At 41.2% G+C, this 26,643-nt stretch overlaps 1 protein-coding gene across 1 annotated transcript in view; it reads right to left on the bottom strand.

Moving 5' to 3' along the window:
• LOC129093172 (ADAMTS-like protein 1) overlaps positions 1 to 26,643 on the bottom strand; it is a 59,863-nt gene that overhangs the window by 9,339 nt on the left and 23,881 nt on the right. The window contains exons 3-18 of the mRNA XM_054601091.1: positions 21,985 to 22,112; positions 16,809 to 16,854; positions 16,205 to 16,441; positions 14,870 to 14,996; positions 14,556 to 14,630; positions 12,121 to 12,278; positions 10,620 to 10,731; positions 10,282 to 10,420; positions 10,133 to 10,183; positions 9,824 to 10,028; positions 8,650 to 8,797; positions 8,471 to 8,555; positions 4,890 to 5,212; positions 3,219 to 3,348; positions 278 to 488; positions 5 to 184 (exon numbers count right to left, since the gene is read on the bottom strand). Of these exons, the coding sequence (XP_054457066.1) occupies positions 5 to 184; positions 278 to 488; positions 3,219 to 3,348; positions 4,890 to 5,212; positions 8,471 to 8,555; positions 8,650 to 8,797; positions 9,824 to 10,028; positions 10,133 to 10,183; positions 10,282 to 10,420; positions 10,620 to 10,731; positions 12,121 to 12,278; positions 14,556 to 14,630; positions 14,870 to 14,996; positions 16,205 to 16,441; positions 16,809 to 16,854; positions 21,985 to 22,112 (2,355 nt within the window). The remainder of the gene's footprint in view (positions 1 to 4; positions 185 to 277; positions 489 to 3,218; positions 3,349 to 4,889; positions 5,213 to 8,470; positions 8,556 to 8,649; positions 8,798 to 9,823; positions 10,029 to 10,132; positions 10,184 to 10,281; positions 10,421 to 10,619; positions 10,732 to 12,120; positions 12,279 to 14,555; positions 14,631 to 14,869; positions 14,997 to 16,204; positions 16,442 to 16,808; positions 16,855 to 21,984; positions 22,113 to 26,643) is intronic.

The raw sequence follows: 26,643 nt of genomic DNA, 5'->3' as shown, positions 1-26,643 counted from the left end.
CTACCTCAGACCAGTCAGTTGTTACCCATTGAGGAGGGCACTCTTGCTTGGCACAGGGCTGCTGGCTTGCAGGGTTCTTGGAAGGGCAAAAGGTGTCAGGCAGCTCCAGGATGCTGCCATCTGCCAACCGCTGTTTGCACAGGACCTGCCTCCTTTGAAATCCACCACCACAGCTCTGGGAGCACTACGAAAACACGGAGGCGCCAGGGGTTTACATTAGCAATACGTGCCAGGCCAAGCATTTACGCTGGTGAACTTCCTGAGTGATATCCTTTACCTGTCCCCAGTCACGTGTGTCCCACATAGGAGGGCAGTCAAAGCGGTTGCAGGCTTGGACAGGGCTGGGTTTGGAGTTCTGACAGTCCTCATCCCTCAAAACCTCAGTACGGTTGCTGTCCCGAGAAGGCCGGTGAGTGCATGCCACAGTGCGGGTCATCAGACCAACCCCACAGGTAGCAGAGCATGAACTCCACTCCCCTGTTTCCCACCTGTGAACAAAATGTTCAACATCAAATTACTGTATGTCATGGTCAACGATCTGTAACATTGACTTGAACCAGCTGGCTACCAGGTTACTTTGTCTGTTGTGATTTTCACCTGTATTTGCTAATTAACTACACACATGTAAGTTTGGAATCTTAAAGGAAAGCATCATAACTTTAAAAAAAAAAACTCATAACCTTTGAGGTTCCTGATTAATCACCATACATTATCTTTAGGGTACATAGGTAGCCCCATTATCCAATCTATAAAGGAGTGCAGTCAGGAGTTGAGTCAGAGTGCTTGATGTTTTTACTTGATCCCATGAGAGGACAGTCTTGCAGACTTATGAATGTGTAAGTTCATGAAAGTAAAATCCGTGAAAGTGAATACGAGTGAAAACGAAAAAGGGTGATTCGTGGGGCCAGATCCTGGCAGAGAAACATTAAATCTCCCACTGAATTTAGTGATATTGGAGATATCCCTACGGCGTAACTTCTTCAATAAGCATTTTTCCATTGACCTCCGTGTACCAATATTCATTTCATTGTCCAACACAATTTCACACAGGGCAATGAATCCAGCTTCAAAGTTTTCAGAGCACTTTTATGTGTTCACATGTGTCATGTGTGTAACTCTTCGCTTTGCACTTAAAAGGCATCTTAAAGCTTTGGCTTTGACCAAGATGGCAGCGATTTTACTTCTTGCTTGACAAATGATGTGATATTTTAAAGCTATTCTTATTTACTCAAGGGTCCAGGGACGGAGGCGAATTGGGAATGAAGCTTGTTTCTGGACCGGTGCTATACTCAAAGCCAAATCCTATGGCCGTTTCCCTTCAGCGGGAACAGTATCCAAAGAGTGTAGCTTAATATGGGAGGGTGAGGAGGCCTCAGGGAGGGAGTAAAGGGCCAAAGGAAACAAGTCCAATACAGCGTTTGTTGTGCCTGAAAACAAGACTCAAGGCCTGGAAAAACAGACAAGGGCAGGCTGCAAGCCTCTGGGTTTTCTGACAAGAGTGTGAGTGGTGGAACACCGACACTGCGCATGGTGTTAACTTTAAACGTGTGGCATACCGCAAAATCCACTCACCGTTTAGCCGTGGCCTACTTATACCAAACTTCAAGCCTTTATGCTGTTTTACCTTTCAGGCATTTCATTTTGGTAAATTTTGTGTGCTCATTGTTCACCCACTGTATTCCAAATTGATGCCCGCTGGATGATAGTTGGATAACTAAGACACTACAACACCTGGCCTAAAGCTTGAATAGTGTAAGCTACATCATGCTTTGACAGCAAACTTCTTATAAAGTCGTAACATCATAGTTGCATTCCAATAATTTCAACAAGTTCTTCCAACAAAGCCAATGGCCAATTATTCAACGAAATTGCATTATTCCCAGAAGATAAATTCTGACTTCCCAGAGTTCTTTTCAACAAGAAATAGCTTCCTCTAATGGGTAGATAACCATAACATTTGTTGAGCACATTCTTGCTCCGCAGAGGTTACACCACATCCTATTCCCTTTAGAGTAACTCAAGGTTAAAGTATCAACTTTGTACATAGGATGTTGATCAAATCTTCCGATAACATTCCTGAGGTTAATTCCTTATGTTTTTGGATAATGTCTGACATTACTTGTTGCATCCCAATCAGGCAAATAAAAAAATGTATGGATGAAATAGCAAAATATAAAGGAGAGATTGTTAAGCACATTCATACTCCCCAGAAGATAAACCGTTTTCATTTTGGACACTTTATGATCTTTCCTACTGCATCTTCTTAAGCTGTATTTCAACTTTGTACACAAAATATTCCATACTGTAATGGGCAGATTGACATTGTGTTATGATGTCATGAATAGATAAGTGCTCCCAAGGGGATATTTATTTTAATGATGATTAGGCTTGCCAAAAGTATCCACCCAAAACAAACGTTACATTGCGAACCCCTTTGATAATGTCAGAGTGGCAAATTTCTCACTTTGATGTGTGATCCCTAAAGGTCATTCTTGGTATAAAAAGTAGAAGCTTTTTGTTAAAGTAGCTTTTCAAAATAGTATGCTGACTTCAGCACCAGATGCATCCTTCATTTCTGAGCTAAAACAACCAGTGAAAAAAAAACCTTCTCCAAGGACAATTTCACATGTCAGCCATATTTTATGCAAGATTCTGAGCAGGTTCCACAAGCTGTCCCTCTGGCTTCATTTCCTGCTCTCAATGAAACAACCATCCATCTCTGTCATTCTGCTTCAGTATCTTTTGGACCCAAATGGCCTACATTTGTATTTAATAGGCCCAAGTGATTTAAGCTGAGATGGATAATGTAGTTGATTAGAAGGATTTGAGTTGTTGTCAACACAACCTGTGATAAGTAGAGATTAATTGATTCAACTAGTGCAATGTGTATTTTTTGAAAGTTAAGCAATTCCAGGTGTAGAACCCTGGGATGCATCAGAGCTCTGGAAAATAGTACATTAATGTCCCAGCTCCCTTTATTGCATATTTTGCTAGGTTACAGTCTTGGCAAGGTAATCAATAGCATAGCCAGATTTCAGTCCTGTTTTTAATTCATATTTTTTCTTGAATGCAGCCAAACCCATTTTTTTTCCCAAAACACAATTCCTTCTCATTTTAACTGCATCTATCAATCGAGTCTACTTTAACGTTCATGCACAAACTATTTGAAACAATGTCTAAATGATAATGATGAACAGTATGTTTGTCTTTTACTGTACCTGGGTGGGCAGGGCTGAGTTTTGCAGTCCTGCAGGAGTTGCGGGGGCCGACGGGAGCTCACACACAGGCTCTGGTCTGCTGCCTCCCTGGTCTGCTTGTTCAGGCAGATGACCACCGCCTCCTGCACACCTGGGACACGAACCACGTAATATGCAGGGTTCAATCGGTAGTGCTTTTACATATTAATATACTCGCTGTACCATATTTTCTTAGAAAGAATGCCAAAAATGCAAACACATAATGTTCTTGTTAAACAATTCTTACATATCATCGCCCTCACATACTATGGAGCACTGAATATTATAAGCAGACACTGCAAAAGCAACAAAAATCAGGCCTCTCAATGAAAGCAAGCAATGATTGTACCGGGGCATAAGGAGCATCATAACAGTACAGCTGGCTGCTTAAATTCTGGCCTGAACTGTGGACAAGCATAAAGGGTTTGATGTCAGGTCACTTTAAAAGGATTTTAACAAAAGCCTCTGATTCTGCTCCTAACGTTGGGGACAATAACAGTGAAGCCGACACTTCAAACGCCACAGTGGTGTGATGGTCCACAGGAGCACAGCCCTCAGGGGGTGTATGTGACATCTGATACCACTCTGTAATCATCCTCAAATGGGAGTTTGTTGGGTTTGGGTGAGCTCACACACACAGAAATTCACAAAAGCCTACGCCCATGTGCAGAAATGAAGTTAGACTTGCACACAGTGCATGCATACAGGCTTGGATGTGGAGTTGGGGAGATTATAGTGGGCCTCGATGAATGTTGGCTGGATGTTTAGGAAAGCTGTCTCTGTCTGGCACCGTACTCATTGCCGCTGTGAGAGTCGGTGACGTATGACCTTTAGGGTTAAACCATCCATTATCATATAATATCATATGACTTACTTCCACTTCAAAGTACTTACTGGCATGGCTTTAGTCATCCACTGACATGACGTCACCGGTTACTGATGTGACATTTCTGTTCAATACTGGGACAAATTCAGCGACACTGACAGAGTGTGGTTTGCCTACAGGATTTACAGTGCATTCAAATCACTGTGAGTAATAACATGTATTTGCTGTATTTATACAATTAAAACCTATTTGTAAAGGGGTTAATGTAAGGTAGATATTCATTGTCCCCAGTGGTTGTATACTACTGACTTAGGTTTTCTCCTGACTTATCCTCTAGCGCCACGGCTGACATTTGTAGTTTTGAGTGAATATTGGGTGCATTGTTATGAAATTTGGTATTCACATTCATGTCCCCCTCAGGATAAATTTGTTGACCACTTGACTTTCCGTCTTTTACCAAAATCAGGTGTAATTTAATTTGTCCATTACTTTGGACCAAATATCTGCACAACTAGAAACATGCCCATCAGCCTCAGCTGTACTTTGCATTAAGTGCAATTAGCAAATGTAAGCATGCTAACAAGCTAAACTTAGATGGTGAAAAAGGTTAGCATTAAAACTGCCAAAGATCAGCATGTTATTAATATCATTGTTAGCATGTTAGCATTTAGCTCAAGAGACAGGTGTGCATTAGTTCAGCCTCATAGAGCTGCTACTATGGTTGTAGACTCTTAATCTTGATAACTTTTCAACTTTTCATTCCTGTCCTTTCATATTCTATTTCTTTACTCTCTCAAATCAAAAAGCAATAATAAAATAATCCATACCTCCCCCACAACTCTCTGAGCACTCCGTGAACCCCTCATACTCCCAGTCATGCAGTTCCTCTCTTTCGGGTGTCTCCCCCTGTTCCTCCTCCTCCTCCTCTTCCTCTCGCTCCATTTCGCTTTCTTTTCCTTGGCCCACAACACCAGAGCAGGGAGTGCGGTAGCAAGGCTGACTCGTGGCAGGTTTCACCCCCTCACACTCGTCATCCGGCAGGTCAGCAACACTTTGTGAGAAGGACAGCAGGACCTGGCACTTGACGGTCCGGCGCTGGGTGCCGGCGCCGCATGTCCTGCTGCAGGGCTGCCAGGGACCAGGGATGAAGCTGCAGAAGAGAGGCAACAGGTTTGAGAAAACATAAACGGGATGATTAATTGCACACATAAAAAATATAAACAATATGCTGTTTATATTGTTAGTTTACTTCACATAACTATGTAAGAAGGCATGGAAAGGCAGTTACATTTTTATTTGATAAGGACTGCTTCCAAACCTGCAGTGCTGACTAGAAAGTATTAAAATAGAAAGTTACAGGTTTTTGTGCATTCCTCCTCTTTACAGATTTTTGTCATTTACTGCTGAATTCATAAACCCACTCAGTTTTTATGAAATCATGTCCTGCTGTGGTGATTTGCACAGCTGTGAAGCATTAGGATCAGTAATTATTGGATAAACGGCTTTCATGTGCATCCTTCTTCATTCTAAAGAATGGATCAGAGGAAGGAAATACTTGTAGATCATTGGCGTTCATGAATGCCTGAAGGCCAATCAAGGTTGGGTGAGAGTTAGAGCCCGGTATCTGAACTTTGACCTCTCCATGGCTTTGGGAGAGTGTAAAATATTTAATAAAACTGTAGAGTGTAAGACAGAGACATGTTTTAATCCCTCTTGATCTTCATGTTGGCCAAAATTAAGAGTGTAGTTCTTTGAAGGATCAAGAAAGGGTAATTGATACTGTGACTTCCAGAATGTCTATAATGATTCAATGATGTTCAGATCTGATTAGTAAGATCATAGACACTGCACCATTTTGCACGTTTGTTCATAAGTGCTTATGTTGCAGTCGTGGAGTATTCTCATTTTGCAATATGCAGATATGAAGACCAAACAGCCTTTCCACCACATGGTGCACCTCCTTTACACACAGCTATGCACCTGATCATGAATACAAGGTGTTTGGAGGCAGCCTACATGTTCACAACATTTAGCAACTGTCCTCTTCAGGGCTGCAATCAGCAGTTGCTGTATTTGCATTGAAGCACAGAAACGCATGAATTATGATGTGATAATTCTTTTGCGTATAGGTGGTTGCTCAATATATAAACAGTGCTTGTGTAGTTCTAGTTTTGCACTGAACTCATAAATCGTTACGACTGACATGCACACATTCCGAATCGGCTATGAATGTCACTGCATTATAAATGCTGATGCAATTGCTTATCTAAATCATGCATTACATACTGACACATCATTTGAATTGAAATGAATGAAGCAATTCAAATCTCCAAATGGATTTGTAATTGTAATCATATTGAGTAAAATGGCTCTGTAGCTCAATTGGTAAATTTTGATAAAAGGTGCTAAATTTGACCTTCGAGGCATATCTATTGCTGCAACATGGCTCTTAACATGTCGACGGCTAACGACGGCTAATGACAGCTAACGGTGCTAACAGCTCAAACAAGTGCTGACAGAGCTAAAAGTGTTAAATATGTCTTTATATAGAAAATAGTTGTTTGCTGCTTTATTAATGCCCTGAATATCATATAAAGAACTTTTAGGTCCCTTCAAGTGAAGATTTTTTTTGTATGGTGTTAAATGTAATAAATGGGTATTTCTTATGTTTTCATTTCATTCAAAATAGTCAAACAATTGATAGAAATGTAGTTTTCTTAACCTCAGGCTGGGAAGCGAACATTGATAAACACCCTGCAGTCCAATCGTCCCTAAATCGGTACACTGCCTGGGTTTGTTAAACTACCAAAGAGGCTTCCTACAGCATAGAGTATCTCTACTCTATCTCCTAGACGTACCTATTAACATGGCAGTCTGCACCAATGTGCAGCATTCTTCCTTGGTTAAGCAGTCTGACCACAACACAAGAGCACCCTGCTGTTTTATAGGATACCTCAATAAAGAGCTCATAATTACAGCTCTTTATGACTGCTCAAGGCAGTTAGGCCTTGGAACATGAGCAACAGAGTCAACAAGCGAACCCACAGAAATGTTGATCTTCACGAGCTGTTGAAGTGCAGCTGTCGGTTCAAAAGCAATCGTGATTTCATTCATGGGCGGAAACAACACATTTTTGTGATATCCGCCAAAGCCCCATGCTAAATCATATCAATTCAATTTGCATCAATGGAAATATGTTATTTACTCATGGTGGTGGTAAGGTGAAAAAAGGCTTTTTTTGCCAAGCTGTGGAACATTTAGGTTTAATCTTTTAAGAAGTCGCACAGCGGTGGCTCAGGGCAGGCATAAGGTCTGGCAATGGAGGTGCAATAAGTCTAACACAGGAATTTCCTTCTCTTTCCGTTCACATCCGTAACCTGGCCCCATATGGTAGGCAGATATTGTTGTTGGCTAGTGAATGCCTGCATATTATACACAGATATTTATGTGCTTTTGGAGCAAAGTCATATGCTTTGGCATTTCTCTCTCTCTCTCTCTCCCTCCCACTCTCTCACTCCAAAGATAAGTCACAGTAACAGATGTTTTGAACTGGCTAACATGGTCGCTAATACAAGTCATGCAAGACGCTGAGTAGAGTCCAAACATTGTCCATCTTCAGAGGACAGCCTTTATTATTCAATTGATATGTGGGACAAGAACATCTGGAACATCTGAGGCTTTCTGAGGTAATGCTGGTAGTCAGTGACTGAACAGTCCACTGGTTTTCCAAAAATATGTTTTTCTTCTTCCACCATCAGCTTCCCCTTTTACCTTAGATAACCTCGTAGGTCATATTCCTTACTTATATCTGATGATACACACCTTCAGTGGAGCAAAACAGCAAACCTCTAACTTTTACTCATCCTGACAAAACTTTCCTGCCATTGTATCACACAAACATTTGGCATACCCAGGTGTGCAAAGAGACATGCACTCAACCTGGTGTATGTTTTGAAAAGTGCAAGTGGGAAAAAATGGGGGCTACAGCACTACATTTTAACCTGTAAATGGCAGTTGCACATGAACACAACCACAGGACTGTTGTGGTTTGATGGCATCAACAGGCCCTGTGTGCTTCAGTTTCACCTCCAGGTAGAGTTACAGTACTTATTTTTCTTGGTTATGAAGCTTGAGGGACATTTACATCTTTAGCAGTTGCATCCTCCTAACTTATTTGTGGTATTAGGCCCCAACACCTATTATGGTTTCAACAGAACATTCACCTCTGGCCTCTTTATTTAAGGTATATGGTTGTAGTCCAGAGTGCCAGTAAAAAAAAACATAGAATTGCAGTTCCTACTGCTTTCAATAGAAAAGAAAGCAGCAAATAGAGATATATAGCATCAGTTATCCAGCAAATATCCTTTTTTTGTGGGCATGCATGCATAGGTTGGTGTATAGTACTCACGTTGGTTCCTCAGAAACACTGATCTCCTCATCAAGCTCTATGGCCTGCTTATGCCACACAGGTTTTGCCTCAACTGGGAGTGTATCTAGAGGAAAATCACCATCAAAGTTTGAACATCACAAGAGAAAGTTTACTTTTGAAATAAGTAAGACGGTCACAAAACAACAATCTAGACCCACCTATGGACTTATAACAGGGCACGGTCACCAGGCACTCCTCTTTAATGTGGGGTTTGGTGGTGGGGTTACAACCTCCAGCATGGAGTCCTCTGTGATCGATGCATAACACCACCCTGTAGCGCAGACCCTGTCCACAGGTCACCGTGCACTGGTGGTAACAGGACAGTTCAGGAGATATAGTCTATAAATCACTGAATAACTCATGATCATTTTCACACACAGCTAGGATAAAGTGTTAAGTCTCACTCCTACACTTATATCTCTTTGCTTGTGTTTGACAGAAAGCCTTTGACTCAAGGGAAGCAAAGAAAGAGACCTTCCAAAATCCCTGCAGCTCTCTGCTCAGGAGTGCCAAAACAAGCATTTAAAGGCAAGTTCACAAGAAAGAATTTACTAGGTAAACAGCATCCCAGGTTTTCAGAGGGCCACAAATTTGACTCCTTTGGGCCTCTGCTTGTGCCTGTATAACTGGTGTGGCTGAAAAAATCCCCATAAGGGAGTTCAATGGTATATTTATGGTTAATGTAACAGCAACTCTGCCAAATAAGTAAGCTAACCAGGAGTGTTAGATGATCCAGAAGCACTGACCCGATAAGCTGGATGTGTTTGGCAAAGACCGAGTTTTAGGATATGTGCTGTTGACTTTGGGGTTTTAATTAAAGCCTTGTATATTTTGAGGGTGTGTTCAAGGGCACGGGTGGTGAAGGACACTCAAATTGAGGTCAGCGGTGCTACTGAGACTCACACAGTAAGGTTGTGTTTTAACTTAAGCAGTTGCAAGTGTTCCTGTCATGTTTAAAAAAGCTGATGGATACCTGATGAGACGAACAAATCACAGGCCTGATTGTCCGCTGAGTATATTTTTGTTTCTCCACAAGACAATTAATCATACTTATTTTTACTCCTTCAAACTCCATGGGTTAATTAAGACCCACTGTGGTGGTTCACAGACTTTACCATTTGCTACTATTTGAGAAATCTGTTTATATTTTCTAGCTTTAACTTTCTGAACATAGTTTTGTGATGCTTTATAGATCAGAGTGGCCTTTAAAATTCATTTTCTTGACTATATATTGGCTTAATACTCTGTAAAAATAATATTCAGTGATAATAATTTAAAAAAATAGTCTAAAGATAAATGTCCAAAAGACAGAGTTAAAAAAAGGGCACCTACGGGTGACCACTCCTGTGCCAGCCAGGTGGGGCAGTCGAAGGTGTTACAGGGCTGCAGGATCGCTGTCTTGGGGGAGTAGAGACACTTCCATTCCTCGGTGGGAGTAATGGTACCCTGCATGTCTTCCTCCACGCAGGACACTGAGCGACTCTGGATGCCTCCGCCGCAGGAGGTGGAGCAGGCGGTCCACGGACTGCTCTCCCATCTGACATTATAAAAGCTCAGTCATGAAGTCACTCATGGAGATTGGTAAATGTTAGAATTTGTGTTGCTGTGTAACTATTTCACCTCACAGTTTTAAGTACATACCGAGGCAGGGGTTGGTAAAGGTCATATGGCATAATTTGCTTGTAGCCGTCACTAAAAGGCAGAATGGATTAAGGAATTAATCATACAAACTGCTGTTGACTTATCATGAACGTGGATTTAATTAGTTTTTAGAGAAGTTTGTCTCTAACCTGGCCATGCAGGGCTCCATGTTGCACTCCTGGAGTTTGGGTTTGGGTTTGACGTTCTCTGGGTAATAATGGCAATACTGATCCACAACCACCCGGCCACTCCTAAGGTCAAAGCACTCTGCTGAGGTTAGCTGGTAACCTACAGACAAAAAAGAAAGTCAGTCTTTCCAAAAGAAGGGACAGAAATGATCTATCATAAAAGATATGGTGGAGCATTAATTTAATATTAAGCATTTATCAAAGATGTTATCATTATCCTGCCATATGAGAGCACTTAGCAGTATCACAGCGTTCTTAGTAACTAGTCCACAATGTGAGCAGTGCAACTCCATGCTTACCTCCACCACACGTGATGGAGCAAGGGAAGAAGTCGGTCTCTCTCCAGCGGTGGATGATGGGCTGGTAGTAGATGTACTGGACCACACTGTCTGCTCCACTGGTAAACTCCACCTACGGAAGCAGTGTTCATAGTGTGACCACCAAATCTTTTCAATATTTTTCTATTCAGCAAGGCTTTTTTCATTTTATTATAATACGCCTAAAAGATGATGAATGCAACCATGATGAGTTGAACGAATAGTTTGACATTTTGGGAAATGCACTTAATCGCTATCTTGCCGAATGTTAGTCCAACGTCATGTGTTTCTACTTGTGGAGTAAATAAAACATTGTTAACACAGAACTACAATTTAAACCCCAGCAAGTTCAGTTTAACAGAGCCCTTTTCTGAAATGCAGCCAAGCTAGTCAGCTGCTAAGTTACACAACAACCGCTCCCATTATCTGATACATAGCTACATGAAGATAGTGTGATGTTTAGTGTGGGTTTGTTTCGGAGTATAAAATATAATTAATACTCCTGATGTAGATTTAAGGCTACTTTTCTCAAGCAGTCCCATATAGACCAGACAGGGTGTTATGAATTGCTACCATAAAAGGGTCGAAGGAAGAAAATGAATACAAAAAACTACAACTCAGATAATGCTGAAGTGATTATATATATATATATATATATTATATACAAAATACCATTATAGTAGCTACTGGAATGGTTCACGTGAAATCGTGGGAAAATTTGACCCTCAGGAACCTGAAATGTCAGTTTCTGCACATTCACAGGTTGTTGCAGGATACAACATTTCTTTGATAACATAAAGAATACAGACTGCTTCCATAGAAATTAGGCCATTTGTGTCACATGTATACTGAAGAAATTCCCAAAGCCAGATTATACCTTCAGCACATATAAATCAAACTGTCAATCATTATCATTCACGTGTTCACAGTGGACAGACTGTCTGGCAACTTTTTAATGTGATTTTCCATTTGTACAATTTTGTTTCAGCACTGCGATATGAATTGGCTGTCTGCCTTGTAACAGATCAGAAAAATTATGCATTTATAGCTTCTCAGATTTCTGTCTCCTGACTTCATATTTGTTGTCTGATCCTGACTTGTGTGTTTATGAGGTGGGAAGTTTATACAGGCGTTTCCCTGTCCGCGGCCTGGATAACTTTTAATGTCCACTCACTGGCCCTGGTGTGTGAATGTAAGCGTGTGTGTGTATAACTCATACACACATAAAACCAAAGCTCCACAACTGTATTTATGAACTGAATTTATGTTGTGTTATATTTTCAAACATACTGTAAGTAAACCACATGTGTTATGGTTCTTCTTCAAGGCCCAACATTCCACCATGAATCAAATACAAGTTTCCTAAATTTAAGCTGAGGGAAACTGAAGAGTTGGGTGAAATTCTATTACACAAAGTAAACTGAATGAAAATATTGACTGGTGCAGCTTTCAGACACTTGAATCGATAAATTGATGCTCTTACTTTGACTGTGAAGTCAGCTCCAAGTGGGCCGGTGATTCTCAGGACCTCCTTATCCGAAAGTTTCTGGAAGTCCAAGGTGGTGTTTTCCAGGTGGTACTGCCCTGTTATATCCAAGATCAGCTCATCTTTAACCCCTTGTAGAGTCTTACTCTCCACGTCTACAGAAGAAATAAAGTAGATAGCTTGAGCACAATGGGCACATCACTCACAATATAGATATAGCGGGTAAAATAAGTATTGAACACGTTCCCATTTTTCTCAGTAAATATATTTCTAAAAGGGCTATTGACATGAAATTTTCACCAGATGTTGGTAACAACCCAAGTAATCCATACATACAAAGAAAACAAAACAAATAAGTTCAGAAATTAAGTTATGTGTAATAGAATGGAATGACACAGGGGAAAAGTATTGAACACGCTTACTGAATTTATTTAATACTTCGTAAAAAAAGCCTTTGTTGGTAATGACGGCTTCAAGACGCCTCCTGTATGGAGAAACTAGTCGCATGCATTGCTCAGGTGTGATTTTGGCCCATTCTTCCACAAAAAGTCTTCAAATCTTGAAGGTTCCATGGGCCTCTTCTATGAACCCTGATCTTTAGTTCTTTCCATAGAAATGTCCACCCTCGTTTCATCTTCATCATCCTGGTAGATGGCAGCAGATTTTTATCAAGAATGTCTCGGTACAATTTTCCATTCATCCTTCCTTCAATTATATGAAGTTTGCCAGTGCCGTATGCTGAAAAACAGCCCCACACCATGATGTGTTTTTGGGGTGCTGTGCAGTGCCATTTGACCTCCAAACATGGTGTGTATTATGGCATCCAAAGAGTTCAATTTTGGTCTCATCTGACCAGACTATATTCTCCCAGTATTTCACAGGCTTGTCTAAATGTTGTGCAGCAAACTTTTAACGCGCTTCAACATGCTTTTTCTTCAGCAATGGAGTCTTGCGTGGTGAGCGTGCATACAGGCCACGGCGGTTGAGTGCATTACTTATTGTTTTCTTTGAAACAATTGTACCTGCTAATTCCAGGTCTTTCTGAAGCTCCACAAGTGGTCCTTGGCTCTTGGACAACTCTTCTGATAATTATTTTCACTCCTCTGTCAGAAATCTTGCGAAGAGCACCTGGTCATGGCCGGTTTATGGTGAAAATTATGTTCTTTCCACTTCCGGATTATGGCCCCATCTTTTTGCACCTCCCTTTCTTCATGTGTTCAATACATTTTCCCTGTGTCATTCCATTTTATTACACATAACTTAATTTAGGAACTTATTTGTTTTGTTTTCTTTGTATGTATGGATTACTTGGGTTGTTACCGACATCTGGTGAAAATTTCATGTCAATAGCACCTTTAGAAATATATTTACTGAGAAAAATGGTGACGTGTTCAATACTTATTTTACCCGCTGTATATAGTTATAGTCATTACAAAATTCTAGATCTGCTTATGATAAAGGATCATTTATTGTCTACATTTTCATCATTATCGTGTCAAACGGAATGAAACACCAAATAAAAGATGCATTTAATATGTCAAGAGACTCTTTCATGTATTACAGACCTTCCGTCAGATCCAGTTAAAAAAAGGAAGTGGACTAGCTGCTGGGTTTGTAGGCACACAGACTCTCTTTTGCACTGCTACAGGGGAGAAGGTGGGTCTGCGAGGAGGCCAGCGCTTCAGCCAGCTTTCCACTGTTTGACCCCACTTTAACCCTGACCTAACAGTGTCTTGTGTGATTCCAGCGCGGACATTTAAAACAAAAACAACGGGAAAAAATGCAGGAACAAGCAGTAACCAGAAGTAACCAGCAGCAGTAATCATGTGCAGACAAATGGTTAGAATTTAAGCGCCCTTGGCCAAAAAAAACAGGGAAATATTTTATGAAAAATTTGTCCATTGAGAAAAAGAAGCTCTTTCGGCCTGGTTCGGGAAAATATCTCTAAACTAAACGTGGAGCAAAGGATAGGTAAAGGGAGGCGGACCATTTGTTATCGATTTGATCTGGTGGGGAGTTTGATGCCAGTACTTCGACGTCGGTTATATTTGCTGGAAGCCTTAAACCTTCTCAGAGGGGAGACATAAATACCTCCTCTGTTTATTCTGCACTGAGCTACTCTTATAACCAGAATTTATGAGAGAGACCAAAATGTAATATATTTTAGAATAAAAGGTTAATTTTATATTGTTATTTGGGTGAAATATTCATTTCAAAGGTCAAGCAAGTATAACACATATAATGAAAAAGAAATATTCTTGTTGAATCACAAGTCTTTAAAGCATAACATGACCTGCAGTGAAACTCCCAGAGCACATGCAGAATGCTTTTGTTTGATGTGCAGGTATTTGGCAATTAAAAACACTGCCAAATATAAATATCATGTTCAGCTGTTTTGGATGGAAGGGCACCCTAGACCTACCAGGACTTACACAAGTGATCCGGGCCTTTCAGGACCAGACGAACATGACGACTCTTATAGGGGACGACAACAACTGTGTCCTCAGCTTGAGAGAGACAGACAGAGAGACAATCAATCAATCAATACTTATGTGAATGCAATGAAGTCAACTGGCAATACAAATACAATCAAGACACAGAATGATTGGACCTGTATTATACAAGACAGCACCTGAAAAAGAACGTTATGACATCACTGTAACGTTATCAGGGATTATTTTTTCAGTCTTAACACCGTCATTTTAATCAAATAAAAAAAATTAGACCTGAATTAAAGATCATATACTTTTTCCTGAAGCATGCTGGGTTTTGTAGTGTCCCCGCACCAGTCTGCAAGATGATCCATCTCCATTGCAGACACCGCAGTTGTCCTCCTTTGCTGTGCTCCCCAACTCATGATCACATCCTACAATCTATAAAACATAGACAAATAGACAAAAATACAAAATGTTCCCAAAGGATTGAACAGCAACCTGATTTCCAATTTTCAGAATCAAAAATAAACTATCAGAATAAACTACAATTAAGATGCTCTGCATTAAGAAATGGAAAACCCTCCGGGTTCTTCCAAATCCATGCCAGATCTATAGTATGTATTTCTAAGATAGCATGGGAGTTGATCGTAGTTTTTTCCAAAAATGTTAAAAAAAAATTAAAATCCCCCATTATCTGCAATCATCCGTAGTTGATTGATGGAGTATTTCACGATTTCTGTCAGTTAGATAAAGCTAAAACCGCAGTGTGATTCTAAGCATGGTAAGAGAGTGTTTTTGCAGACACACAACGCCTCGGGACGTAATTTAATTAGATCGGAAAAAAATGCATTGTAAAGTGTTTCCTGGGCTGTCATTCAAAGCCCGAATCTCAAATATTATTCTCAATGGGACTTCATTTGTAAAGCAGATGGCATGACGTTAGCATTGTAACTCAATATTCTGTGTATAGGTTTTCTTGGATTAGCTACTTTTTGGCTCTTGCATCCAAATACACTTTAAATATAGTGTTTTGTTGACAGGAATTTATATTCATAAACAAAATAAATTTCCATTCAGAAAGCCATTTTCTTTCATGGGCGTATATGGTCGAGATTTAATATCATTTTCTATAAATTGGAGATGAGAGTCAGCATGTCTTTCACTTACAGATTTAGGCAAAATATGTGTTTTCTGTTTTAGATTCGCCGACATTTGTATACTATATTAAACTGTATATATATATATATATATATATATATATATATATATATATAAAGAACAGTATCTGCTAATCTATCCAGCTGAGTAGACACTTTGTATGCATTGCATATTTTCCCTTGAGTTCTCCAAGACTTAATTCAGTTTTATTTAAGCATGTGGCTGGCGTCTGAGACTGCAATCTGGGGAATATATTTTTCCGATTTCCTTAAAAACAACTGATCGTAATCATGTTACTGGTTTCTATAAAGTCTGTCTTGGTACCTAAAAATTGTGTAAATGTCCCAACACTGAAACATAAAGCTACAGGAGTAAGTTACTTCTCTATTTAGTCAATAATATTTTGAGTCTACAAGTCTTTATTTGGCTGCTTGTGATAGATTAATAAAAATAAATAAACAATAAAGCTCTCTAATTCTTTCTCCTACCTGGCAGACTCCGCTGATACACATGTCCAAGGACTCGGTGTAACAGCGTGTCCCGTCCAGCACCTTGGGCGCCAGCTCAACCACGAGGCCCGAGACCTTGGCGTTGCACTTGAGAGCGCAGGGGTTGTCCGGGTCATTGTACACAGGCAGCCACTCGTGGTACTGGCCCTGGTATCGCACGTCTGCATGAGCTGAACACTGCTGGTCACGGAAATCACCTGCATCTGGAGGGCAGTCCTGAGGGTAAAAAAATAATATTTAGCCATATTTCTATTATTAATGCGAGGCATATCACCGTTGTCAATGTTTGTGGTGGAAGGACTGTTGATACTGCGGTTGCTGAAACTCAACATTGTGATCATCATATTGAATTAAAGTTGAACCAGTTTGATGTCCCCCCCCCCCCAAAGTACAACTTCTCACTTATTCTCCAACAACAGGATCCTAGATCACTAAATTCCACCTCTTACCATAATCATTAGTCATATTGTTCCACCACACAGAATTCTCAATCGCAACTTGCTCAGTTTAATTCAATAAAAAACACAAACACTTGAAAGCTCTACTGACATCTATTACATAAAGATGAGCTTGCCGAACTTACCACATTACTGCATGTGCGATATTTGATATTCTGCCCTTCACAGGTCCTGTGGAAGAATAAAAAAATGAACATGTGGGTGAGCTGATAAATGATAAAACAAACCACAATGCACACCAATGATCTTTGCCCGAGGCAGCTGGTATTCCAACCGTTGACTCTGATCGTTTTCTGAATTGCAGAGCAGCGATTGGAATCACTACGATGGAAAGATGGAATGTTCAAAGTAAAAAAGTGCTTGCCATCTCCTGCATTATATAAATTGAGCGAATAACACATTTTGATTGATTTCAAAATAGCATAAGTATCAGTAAAGGGAACGAGGAACAGGGCTCGACGGTAAGGGTTGCCAGGTTGTCATTGGCAACCATTTTGAGAAATTGCCAATCGATTTTTGGGCTGATGGCAACCACTTTTAAGCATATAAAAAACAGAAACAGCAAAACATTAACCCCAGTCTCATCAGCTGTAGGTTAAAGGGCATTCATCTGCGATTAACATGACAACAGCTGCACTATTGGCATGTTTATAAGGAATTGAGGGTGAACAAGTTAACTGATAATACTCAAGATTCAAATACTGTACATTTTTAACAAACCATTGCTTTATAAACCAGCAGTACTGCACATACATTTAGTAAAGCAGACATAGTCGGGCCTACGAGCTGTGTCTGCTGAACAGATTGGAGCAGATTGGACAGTCTGCAGTGTCTTTGCCCAAATTATGATAAACTATTGATGGTGACTATGATAGGCCAATTATTCAAGACCCCAGTGGGAGCTAATCAAAGGATATTCGTCTGAGTTTGGAAACTTAAGAGGAATTCCAGTGTCATCGGCTTTTAGCTAATCTGGAATCATGATTGGAGGCAACATCGCAGAGTTTCGACTCACGGATCAGCGAGGGCTTGAGGATTTTTTAAATATTGTTCCAGAGAGCCGAGGGAGTGGATGTGAAGTGTGTGGCATGGCAAGAACATTAGACCCTGTGACGTATCCAGACAGTCCCTTCTGCCAAGCCAAACAGCAGGTCATAGGGCTTGGAACCAAACAAGATAATTTCAAATACCATGAGTTGAGAGACAGGTAGCAAAGATCTGGATCAGTGGGAGGAGCAATAAATAAACGTAATGTTAAAAATAGAGGCAAAGGGAATTAAATTAATTTCCCTTTTCATTTCCTCTTGACGTTGGAAGCTACAAAGTGGAGGCTACGCAGAAGTAGGGCTGAGGCTACACATTCATCATGGCGCCATCATAAGTTGGGGAAAAACGACTATAGAGCACACAACACATAACTCAAAGACTATGACCCTGCTCTTGCTGCCAAATCTGCACAAAAAGACACAACTACAGTAAAGAGAGTTTGCTCATCAGTTAAAACTACAATCTAGCATGCCAATTTCATCCAAGAAAAAAGGACAAAAAAGGAACTCAAATGCGCTGTAACCATAAACAATCTTGAAATATTGGATATGCAGTAAAATTGGCTTGGCTCATAATGTCCATATATATGTCATCAACTCTTCTCATTAGATTGAAAGTTATTGCAAACAGCGCTCCATAACCTTTGCAATAATATTGACACACTTAAGGCAAGTGGGCGCATTAAAATGTGGAGATGGTTATGGCTGAAATATGCTCTTACTGTGAGCTCTGCTCTTGATCAGTTTACAAAAATGAAGTTAAGAAAGATGAAGCAGCAGCAGAAAAGGGCACTACTTCTTTTCTTTGTCTACTAGTCGATCATTCAGTCCAACATTTTAATCCACAGCAAGATGTCTCTGCGACTATTGGCTCAGATTATAATGACATTTGGATCATATGACCTGGGGCTTTAAAGACCCCCTGACATTTCATTTAGCACCACCAGCACATCAAAGTTTTTACTTATCCAGTGAACTATCTCCTCATCTTCAAGATGGATTGGAACAAAATTTAATTCGGAAATTTACAGTTCCCAGATGAAGTATCCTAGAGATGAACTGACTTACTAGAGCTGACATATCTCCTCTGAATTTCTAGATTTCAAAATTTTAAATGAGTTTGGATTCTACATAACAGATTGTTGTTGTTGATTTTGACATGGGTTAAGTGTCCCTGTAGAGAAGCTTGGTGTTTTTAGCACTGCACAGGCCGCGCAGAGGGTGGGCCCCCGTTCTGTGCAGTAGGAGACGTAATCAAGGTGCCAGGCCCAAGTTAATGAGAGCAACTTAATTAGTCATTGCCTTGGAGAAAATTCAATTTTAACTACTGCACCATTTAAAGTTAGACTTTAAACACAGCTGTGGCATGGCCTTGTTTAAAAACCAAAATGCCACAGTAATTTAACGCCACAGCCTGTAATTTCAGCAAATCAGTGACCCAATTAAGAGTAAAAACATCCTTATCAGCGGTGAGAAGTTATTTGCAACTTCACTTGACTTGTTCCTTGTCCTCATGTAGGACTGTTTATCTTTATTCGCTGATGATGGAAGGTTATCAATGGGGTTCATGACTCTTTCAATTATTTTAACAAAAGTCAAAATAAAGTCATGGCTGGCCTCTTTTTATAAAAATAAATAACAAAAGAAAAAAAGACTCACTGAAGTTTCTGCCAACCACCAAACCTCACAAAAAAATGAGCAGCGCTTTCTCCTGCCATGACACCCAATCCATATGTCCACACATGCTTCAAATGCTGTTGTTAATAATGGAGATTGTGATCAAGTGCAGGGACTAATGAGGGCCGGGCGATCTGTGTTTAGTCTGTTTAGTCTGTATTCTCCATGTGCCCTTTTGGGACGTTGTCTAACTCTTGTGCGTTTCTGCATTAGCAGCAGGTCCCTACTCACGTATGTGCGTGAGCGTGTGCATGTGTTTAAAGGTCAGGGAGTTGGAGTGGTTTGGAGGGTGTCGCAGGCCCATTTCCAGCATCTCTTTCCAAAGAGTCACACTCAGACACACACACACACAAGGGGCCTTGTGCTGTGCTTTTTAATGACGCTGTTTGATCTGCCACCCGGTTCCAGGCTCCTGCTCCTTCAGTCCCACGCAACAGCAGGCTGAGGTGGGATGAGGTGGGACGGAGAGTCCTGCCATTTCCCTCAACAACCCCATACATTACTGCTACTGCCAAAGGACATACAAGTTTGTAAACATACCCGCCTGGATTTACATGAGCAAGTATGTCCAAAAACATTGCCTACAACCCATATGAAGCTCAAACCCCAAACACCTCTTAACACGTCAATTGCTTTTACAGTCAGTAGCATTCTGAGGTGTGCCTGACCACAAAAATTCTGGGCAAGCAGAGAGAAATGCCTGCTGCTGATATCATTAAATGAACTCCTCAAAAAGCCATTGACCTCAATGTTTACAGTGCAGCACATGGGGGGTCTGGCACTTTGAGTTTGAGGTTTTTTGACAGCCTTATGCTTTTTTCCCTGGCTTCCCAGCACCCGTGCAGACAGATTCATGGTTATTCAGAGTACATCTCGATTGTGACATCAGGTATGATGTGCCCTGTTTCGTCAGTGAGTCTTTGGACAGTTGTAATGTTTTATGATCTCACTGGCTGCTCCTGTCACTCCTGAAGCGCCCCCTGAAGCCCCATACAGTGAAACAGAGGTGACTTTGGCAGCAAAGCTCACTTGCTACCTTTAGTGAGAGAGCAAGGCATTCGCGGAACTGTAAAATAGAGGAATGCAGTGAAGTCACCCTGCAGTTATTTCCCAGTCTATAAATGTGACAACATTGCTATGGAAAACATACCCCCTCATTCCTTCTTTCTCCTATTTTTTTACTCTCTTGTTCCTCAAATCCATTTGTAATTGACCACTTTGCCCAGTACACTTGGCTTCGAGCTTTAATCTTGAAGCCCACAGGGTAAGCATGAAGCCTAACCAACCGGGTGACTTTGGCAACAGGATGAAAGGACCGAGAGGTCCAAAGTGCAAGTTCCAGTTCGTCCTGAGACTTAAGCCGAGATGATGAGCAGTGGGAATCCAACCAATGTGGGTTCATTGCTTGCGGAACCCAAAGTCTGTCACAGAAAACACTTATTTAAAATGACATGTACTTTGGTAAGGGACATCCATTGTTATGCTTGCATTTGTTAGAAATTATAACCACAAATCACTGATGAATGCATGACTCAGGCTCATATGGCCGTCTAGACAGTTTCAGGAGGTGGATGGGCAAGTGATCTCAGTTGACCCCTCAGGGCTTTTTAACATTCACAAGTATTTTGAGCACTTCCATTCCAGCCCATGGGAACGGAGCGCTTGGTGAGATTTACTCACACTATTCGGCAAGCTGTCTGGTTTTATTTGGCAGAACGACTGTGAGCAACAGAAAAAGAGCCTCTACCCCCCTCCCACTCCCCACTCTTGAATCTTAAAGCCATGATATGGCACTTTAATGGAAACCAGTCCAACCCCAGTCAGGACTTTGCTCTTTAAAAGGGGAGATTACCTTGGATAGTGTTTGAACACACGCTTACAAATGGTCCATGTAATGCTTCCATTTATGTGAGGGTCAGTGAGGTTCTATCTTGAAATCAGACATTTTCATTTTACTGTATATCCTCCTGTCCTGTAATGTAATCATCTCATAAGTCTATGACATAGCACCATTCTGTGAGTACTGCACTTGTAAATGTCAATGTAATTTTTTTATGTCTCTGGTTCTAATAACAGCAAATTTTCAAAGTTGTGGAAGACAATTAGACATTTTACCAGCAAAGGGTAATCACTGAGAATACTTTATGGTATGATCTATGCGATAAGGGTCAATGGAACTCCAAAAAGGGGTAGAAAATGTATGTTTTAAACTTACATTTTGGTCAGATATTACACATTACATTGATATTACTCATTACGACTTTAAATAAAGCTAATTAAGGAAGACATTGTTGAAATAAGTTGTTGTTTGTTCCTTAAGCTATTTCATTTTTAGAAATCTATGCTTCCTCAAAGTACACGTAGTTTCAGACCAACTCCGATCAATGCATCAGAACTTGGCCATATTTTCCATGAAGCACCCCTATATCAAATATGCAATGCTGTAGACATTAGCAGGAAAAATGTTGTATTTTATATTGCACAATAGAAAAACAGCTTAACCCATGGTGTTGCCCACTACATTATCACACAGAGTATGTATCAGGCTTTAGGGTGCTAAGTTGATAGGCGGCCTTACTTGGAACTGAGGCATCGTCTGAGGGAGTATGAGGCGCCTCCTCCACAGGTCCGGGAGCATTCACTCCACGAGCCCCAGGCATCCCACAGAGTGTCTCTGTCCTCTTCTGACCGGGCCGTCCGCGAGCTCTACACACCAGGAGAGGAGACAGGAAGGAGGAAGTGATGAGTTTGTACAAATGAGTGATCTGTCATGGACGTCCTTGTGCAGTTTCCAGCCCATCCGTTCAAACCAATGCGAAGTTGTCTTTATGTTAAATCTTTTGTCTTCATTTCTGCCAAAACCCAACCAAAACATGACAACATCATAAAACTGAGTTATACTCCTCTTTTCCCTTTTGCAATGGAAGCAACCTGTATGCATACTCCTCAGCCATATGACTTGTGGTTTTCTCTGTTTAAACAGATTGTCTTGCAGAGCACACAAATAAAAGCCAAAACTGCTAGTTGAGAACCTGAACTAAATTCCAGGAGCAGCTGAAAACGAAACACAAGTGCATGTGACAGGATGAGAGAGGACTGCAAGGGAAACTAATCAAAAGCTCTCGACTTTTGACCCTTTGCATATCTCAAATGTCTGAGTCATCCTTTCGATTATGAACTGTTAGTCCTCTCTTAAACTCAGTGCCTCACGTGTGTGCGTCTCCCTCTGGTAATTGCATCTTGCTGTATTTGGCAGCAGAGGTAGGGATATTACTGAGTGATCCAAAGTCAATATTATTAGAGGATGAATTTTGCGACGGCAAGGACAATGTGCATCTCAGATGTAGAGTGACAGCCAAAAAGTAAAGTCCTCCCCACCCCTCTTTATTAGACTCTTTAAATCCTCTTTACCCTACAAGGCCTTTAGTATTTTCCGATTAGATTTGACTGGACTGACTCACCTAGACAAGGTGTTTATTTGTAAGGCTGGCACCGGCATCTGATGTGGATCATCTACTGCTCCACATGAGTTTTGTTTCTTTGTCTTGGCTTTACTTAGCAGCCTAGCTCTTCTCAATGCCCTTTGCAGGTCTGACTGAATGAAGTTAGAGAGCTACGTTATAGGCTCAGATTGTATGAAAGGGGAATAGATTGCTTTTGCTATCTAGAACAGGGACAGCTTAGCTATGCAGAAGTGATCCACACAAAAGCTGCCAAAAACAACTGGTTCTATACCTGTTGAATGGATGAAAACCTGGAAAATGAAAAAAGAAAAAAAGACTTGGAACTTGGAACCGACACTGGGACAAATCATCCACCTCCTATGGCAACAAGAATGTGGTTTAAAAGACTAGCAATGAAAAGGAAAAGATGGATGTGAGAAAAAAATTATCATTTTTCCACAATAACCTGAAAACTTTCTGGTGTTGGTGAAGCATGAAAGAATATTTGAAAATGGCAGAAATGCAGCTTTTGTGCACTTTAGACAGCCTCCCACCACGGGATCTGTACACCACCACGACAGCCATTTAAGCTTGAACATCCCGCAGAGCTTTTGACTTAAAAATCCCAAATCCTGCAGATTAGCAATGAAATGTGAGGCACAACAAGCCCACTTACCCTGAACACACTGAATAAGGCAGGGACTATGCGAACTTTATGTGTAACACCTGCTCTTTGTGCCCACTGAGCTGACAAACGGTTTACAGTGAATGACCAATCTTGCATTTGAGATAAGCAGATTTGAGATTCTAGAGTAAAAACTCAGGATACGCCAAGTTATTTTGACCTCTTTGGCCCCTTTTCCCAACAGCATGGCATTGTGCTTCGCCTACAAACATGAATGGATCTCGCAAGGGAAAGTAGACACAAGGTAATAATACTGCCTTGATTATTTTCTTTGGGTCATGGTAGCAAAACACCCATGCTGTACACTGCGGGGCAGGGTGGTGGGTTTACATTATTAAAAGTGTGTGGGGACTGATATAAATGGTCAGTGCTGATGACGCCTGAGGAACAGCAGAGGGGAACGGCAAGACCTAAACACGCAGCCAACGGAGCATGCGGCCAAACATATCGGCAACGGCACTACTTTCTGCACAGGGCCAACTATTCCAATGTTTGGATCCACAGTAAATAAACAGGCTGTGCTCTGGGCAGCCGGTTAGCCCACCACCTCAATTCTCCCTTTGAAAAGCAATCAGTGAATTTTACACTCAATTAGGGCTGGGAGCTGTGTGTTGCAAAGCCAAGAGAGCCGGAAGCATAACAAGGCTGGTGAAGAGAGAGGAGGGGAGAGTAGATGAAGGGACGGAGGGATGGAGATGAGGAGGTTGCTTGGCTGACTGTGCTGCTATTGTTCTCAATGAAGGCGGAGGAACACAGGGCTCCGCAAGTCGGACTGAGAGGATTTGGATCCAATAATCAAAAGGCTCGTATATCCACTTGGAGCCTTCCGAGCCCCTCCATCACCGCATGTCCCACCTCTCCTGCTCGGATCCCTCCAGGGTTTTATTTGCACCGTTAACAGCTCCAATTCACACAACAAAGCACTTAGTCACAAATTGTTTTCCAGCTCTTTTACTGTGGAGAAAAACAGAGCAAAACATATCACCACAACGCCCACTTGGCTGTCACACATCTAATCTTTTCACATCTAGTGGAAGAGAGGAAATGAGCATATGATAAAAGACTGGTGATCTCCATAATATGTTATTCTGATGGACAGATTCTATTTAAGTCACCTGTCAGCAGCTGAGACTTAGGGCATTTTCCCTTGAAGATGGAAAACTCCTTGACAGGGGAAAGAAACCAGACTCTGGTGCCTTTTTTCGCAGACTGTGTCAATAAGCATACGATGGCCTTTTCAGTCGGCAAGACATACGATATTTGCACATCTGCTGAATCCCTTGTCGTCTGATCCACGCTGCACGGCACTGTACTGTACTCACCGCCATGCCATTAGAAAAGCAGTCAGTACAATGTAACAGCGGGTACTAACCTCAGACAAAACAGCTTGCATGACAAGTCAACTTTTGTGCTTTAGATCAAAAAACACAGAGGAGGCACGGGGACTTTTCAGCAGCAGGAGTAAACAAGACACTTCAGGTCACACTACCTGCCTTGTTAAAGATACTGCTGAAAGGACTCCAGGATCTAAAGAGTGCATTTCTACTGCAGATATTATAAAATACATAAATACACACACGACAATCTATTAGAACACATGCTTTCCAAATGTTTTACTGGATGTGACGAGTTTTAAGGGCTTAAAAGACAAAAATATCACAAAACAAAAATATTTTTTCCAAGATTAACATTTAGGAAAAAAGCAAACAGTACAGTACCAGGATAAGAAGAGCTGTCACCAGAAGCTTGCAAGATAAAAAATCTCGCTCCATGCCTGTGTGAGTCACTCTTCCAGCTGAGTGTGTGTTTCTAGAAGTGTGTGATGCCCTCCTCTCTGGGTCACTCTGTGAGTCCTGTCTGTTTGCCTGCCGTCTCCTCTCTGACTTGCTTCCGTTCTTCCTCAGGAATAAGGGGAGGGAAGGAGGACTGGGAGTGTGCGTCAGTGTGCGAATGTGTGTGTGTAATTTTTTGTGCATGAATGTGGGGGGAGTAATCTGGGGGGATCGGAGACTCTACGAGTCCTTCAGGTCTGGTGCACTAGCCAATCAATAAATGGGCCTCAGTCAAGCGTTCTAGTTCAAACAAGAAGCTGGGCCAGCTGCAACTTCACACATTTGGTGTGTCTCTGTGTGTGTGTGTGTGTGTGTGTGTGTGTGTGTGTGTGTGTGTGTGTGTGTGTGTGTGTGTGTGTGTGTGTGTGTGTGTGTGTGTGTGTGTGTGTGTGTGTCAGTGAGTCGGAATAATGGCAGACAGACAACGATTGCAAACCAATTTTCTTCCCCCTTTGATTCTTTCCATTTCTTTGTCCGATATCTCAAATTTCTGCCTCTTATATCCCCTTTTTTTTCCTCCCTGCTTGCCTTTCTCTCATTTTATTGCACTCGTGCCGCTGTTTCTCATTTCTTTTCAGCTCTGGACTGCTTTGCTCAGTCTACTGCCAGCACTGTGTTTTGGAAATGTCAAAAAAATCTCAGTCATACAAAGCACGCTAATCCGCTAGCATGTTTTGGATATGGGTTTGACATGGGTCAAATATGGGTGTCGTTTAAGAAAAAAAACTAAAATGTCCAAGCATATACAGATATGCTGACTCTAAACATATCTTAACTAAACATCTTAACAAAACTCACCAGACATGTTAAGGAGCATGTCCGCCCCCTGACTATGTTTTGCTTTACAAGGAGTAACATGTGAGATCCCCATGTAAATCAGATGACATAGTCTGGTCACTGAAGCTATCAGGAGAGACTTCTCAGCCATGGTGACTTTTTTTCTATTTCTTTATGAGCCAAAAGGTCTACTTCAATAGAGCCTTTCATAACATCTGGCAGTTAAAGCCAGTGAACATTTGCACTGTGGAGGTGGGGAACAAGCCAGGTGTCCCCTGGAGGGACAATACCTCTGGTTAGGGAGAAAAACAGCAAGATGGACAACTCTTGGCGCAGAGGGAATATACTATACGCTGAGTAACTTTCCAGTTTAACTTTTCAAATGGCAAGGCACAAAAACCCCCCAAAAAGGCTGAAAGAGAAAGTTAAAAAACATATAAAGCAGTCAACGTCGGTGCCAACCCAATGGTGCCCCTTGATGTGACTCACAAGGTAGCGGG

The sequence above is a fragment of the Anoplopoma fimbria genome, chromosome 7, assembly GCF_027596085.1.
Source record: "Anoplopoma fimbria isolate UVic2021 breed Golden Eagle Sablefish chromosome 7, Afim_UVic_2022, whole genome shotgun sequence".
NCBI lineage: Eukaryota > Metazoa > Chordata > Actinopteri > Perciformes > Anoplopomatidae > Anoplopoma > Anoplopoma fimbria.
The sequence above is the reverse complement of the archived record's forward strand: the minus strand, read 5'-3'. Positions and strand labels throughout refer to the sequence as shown.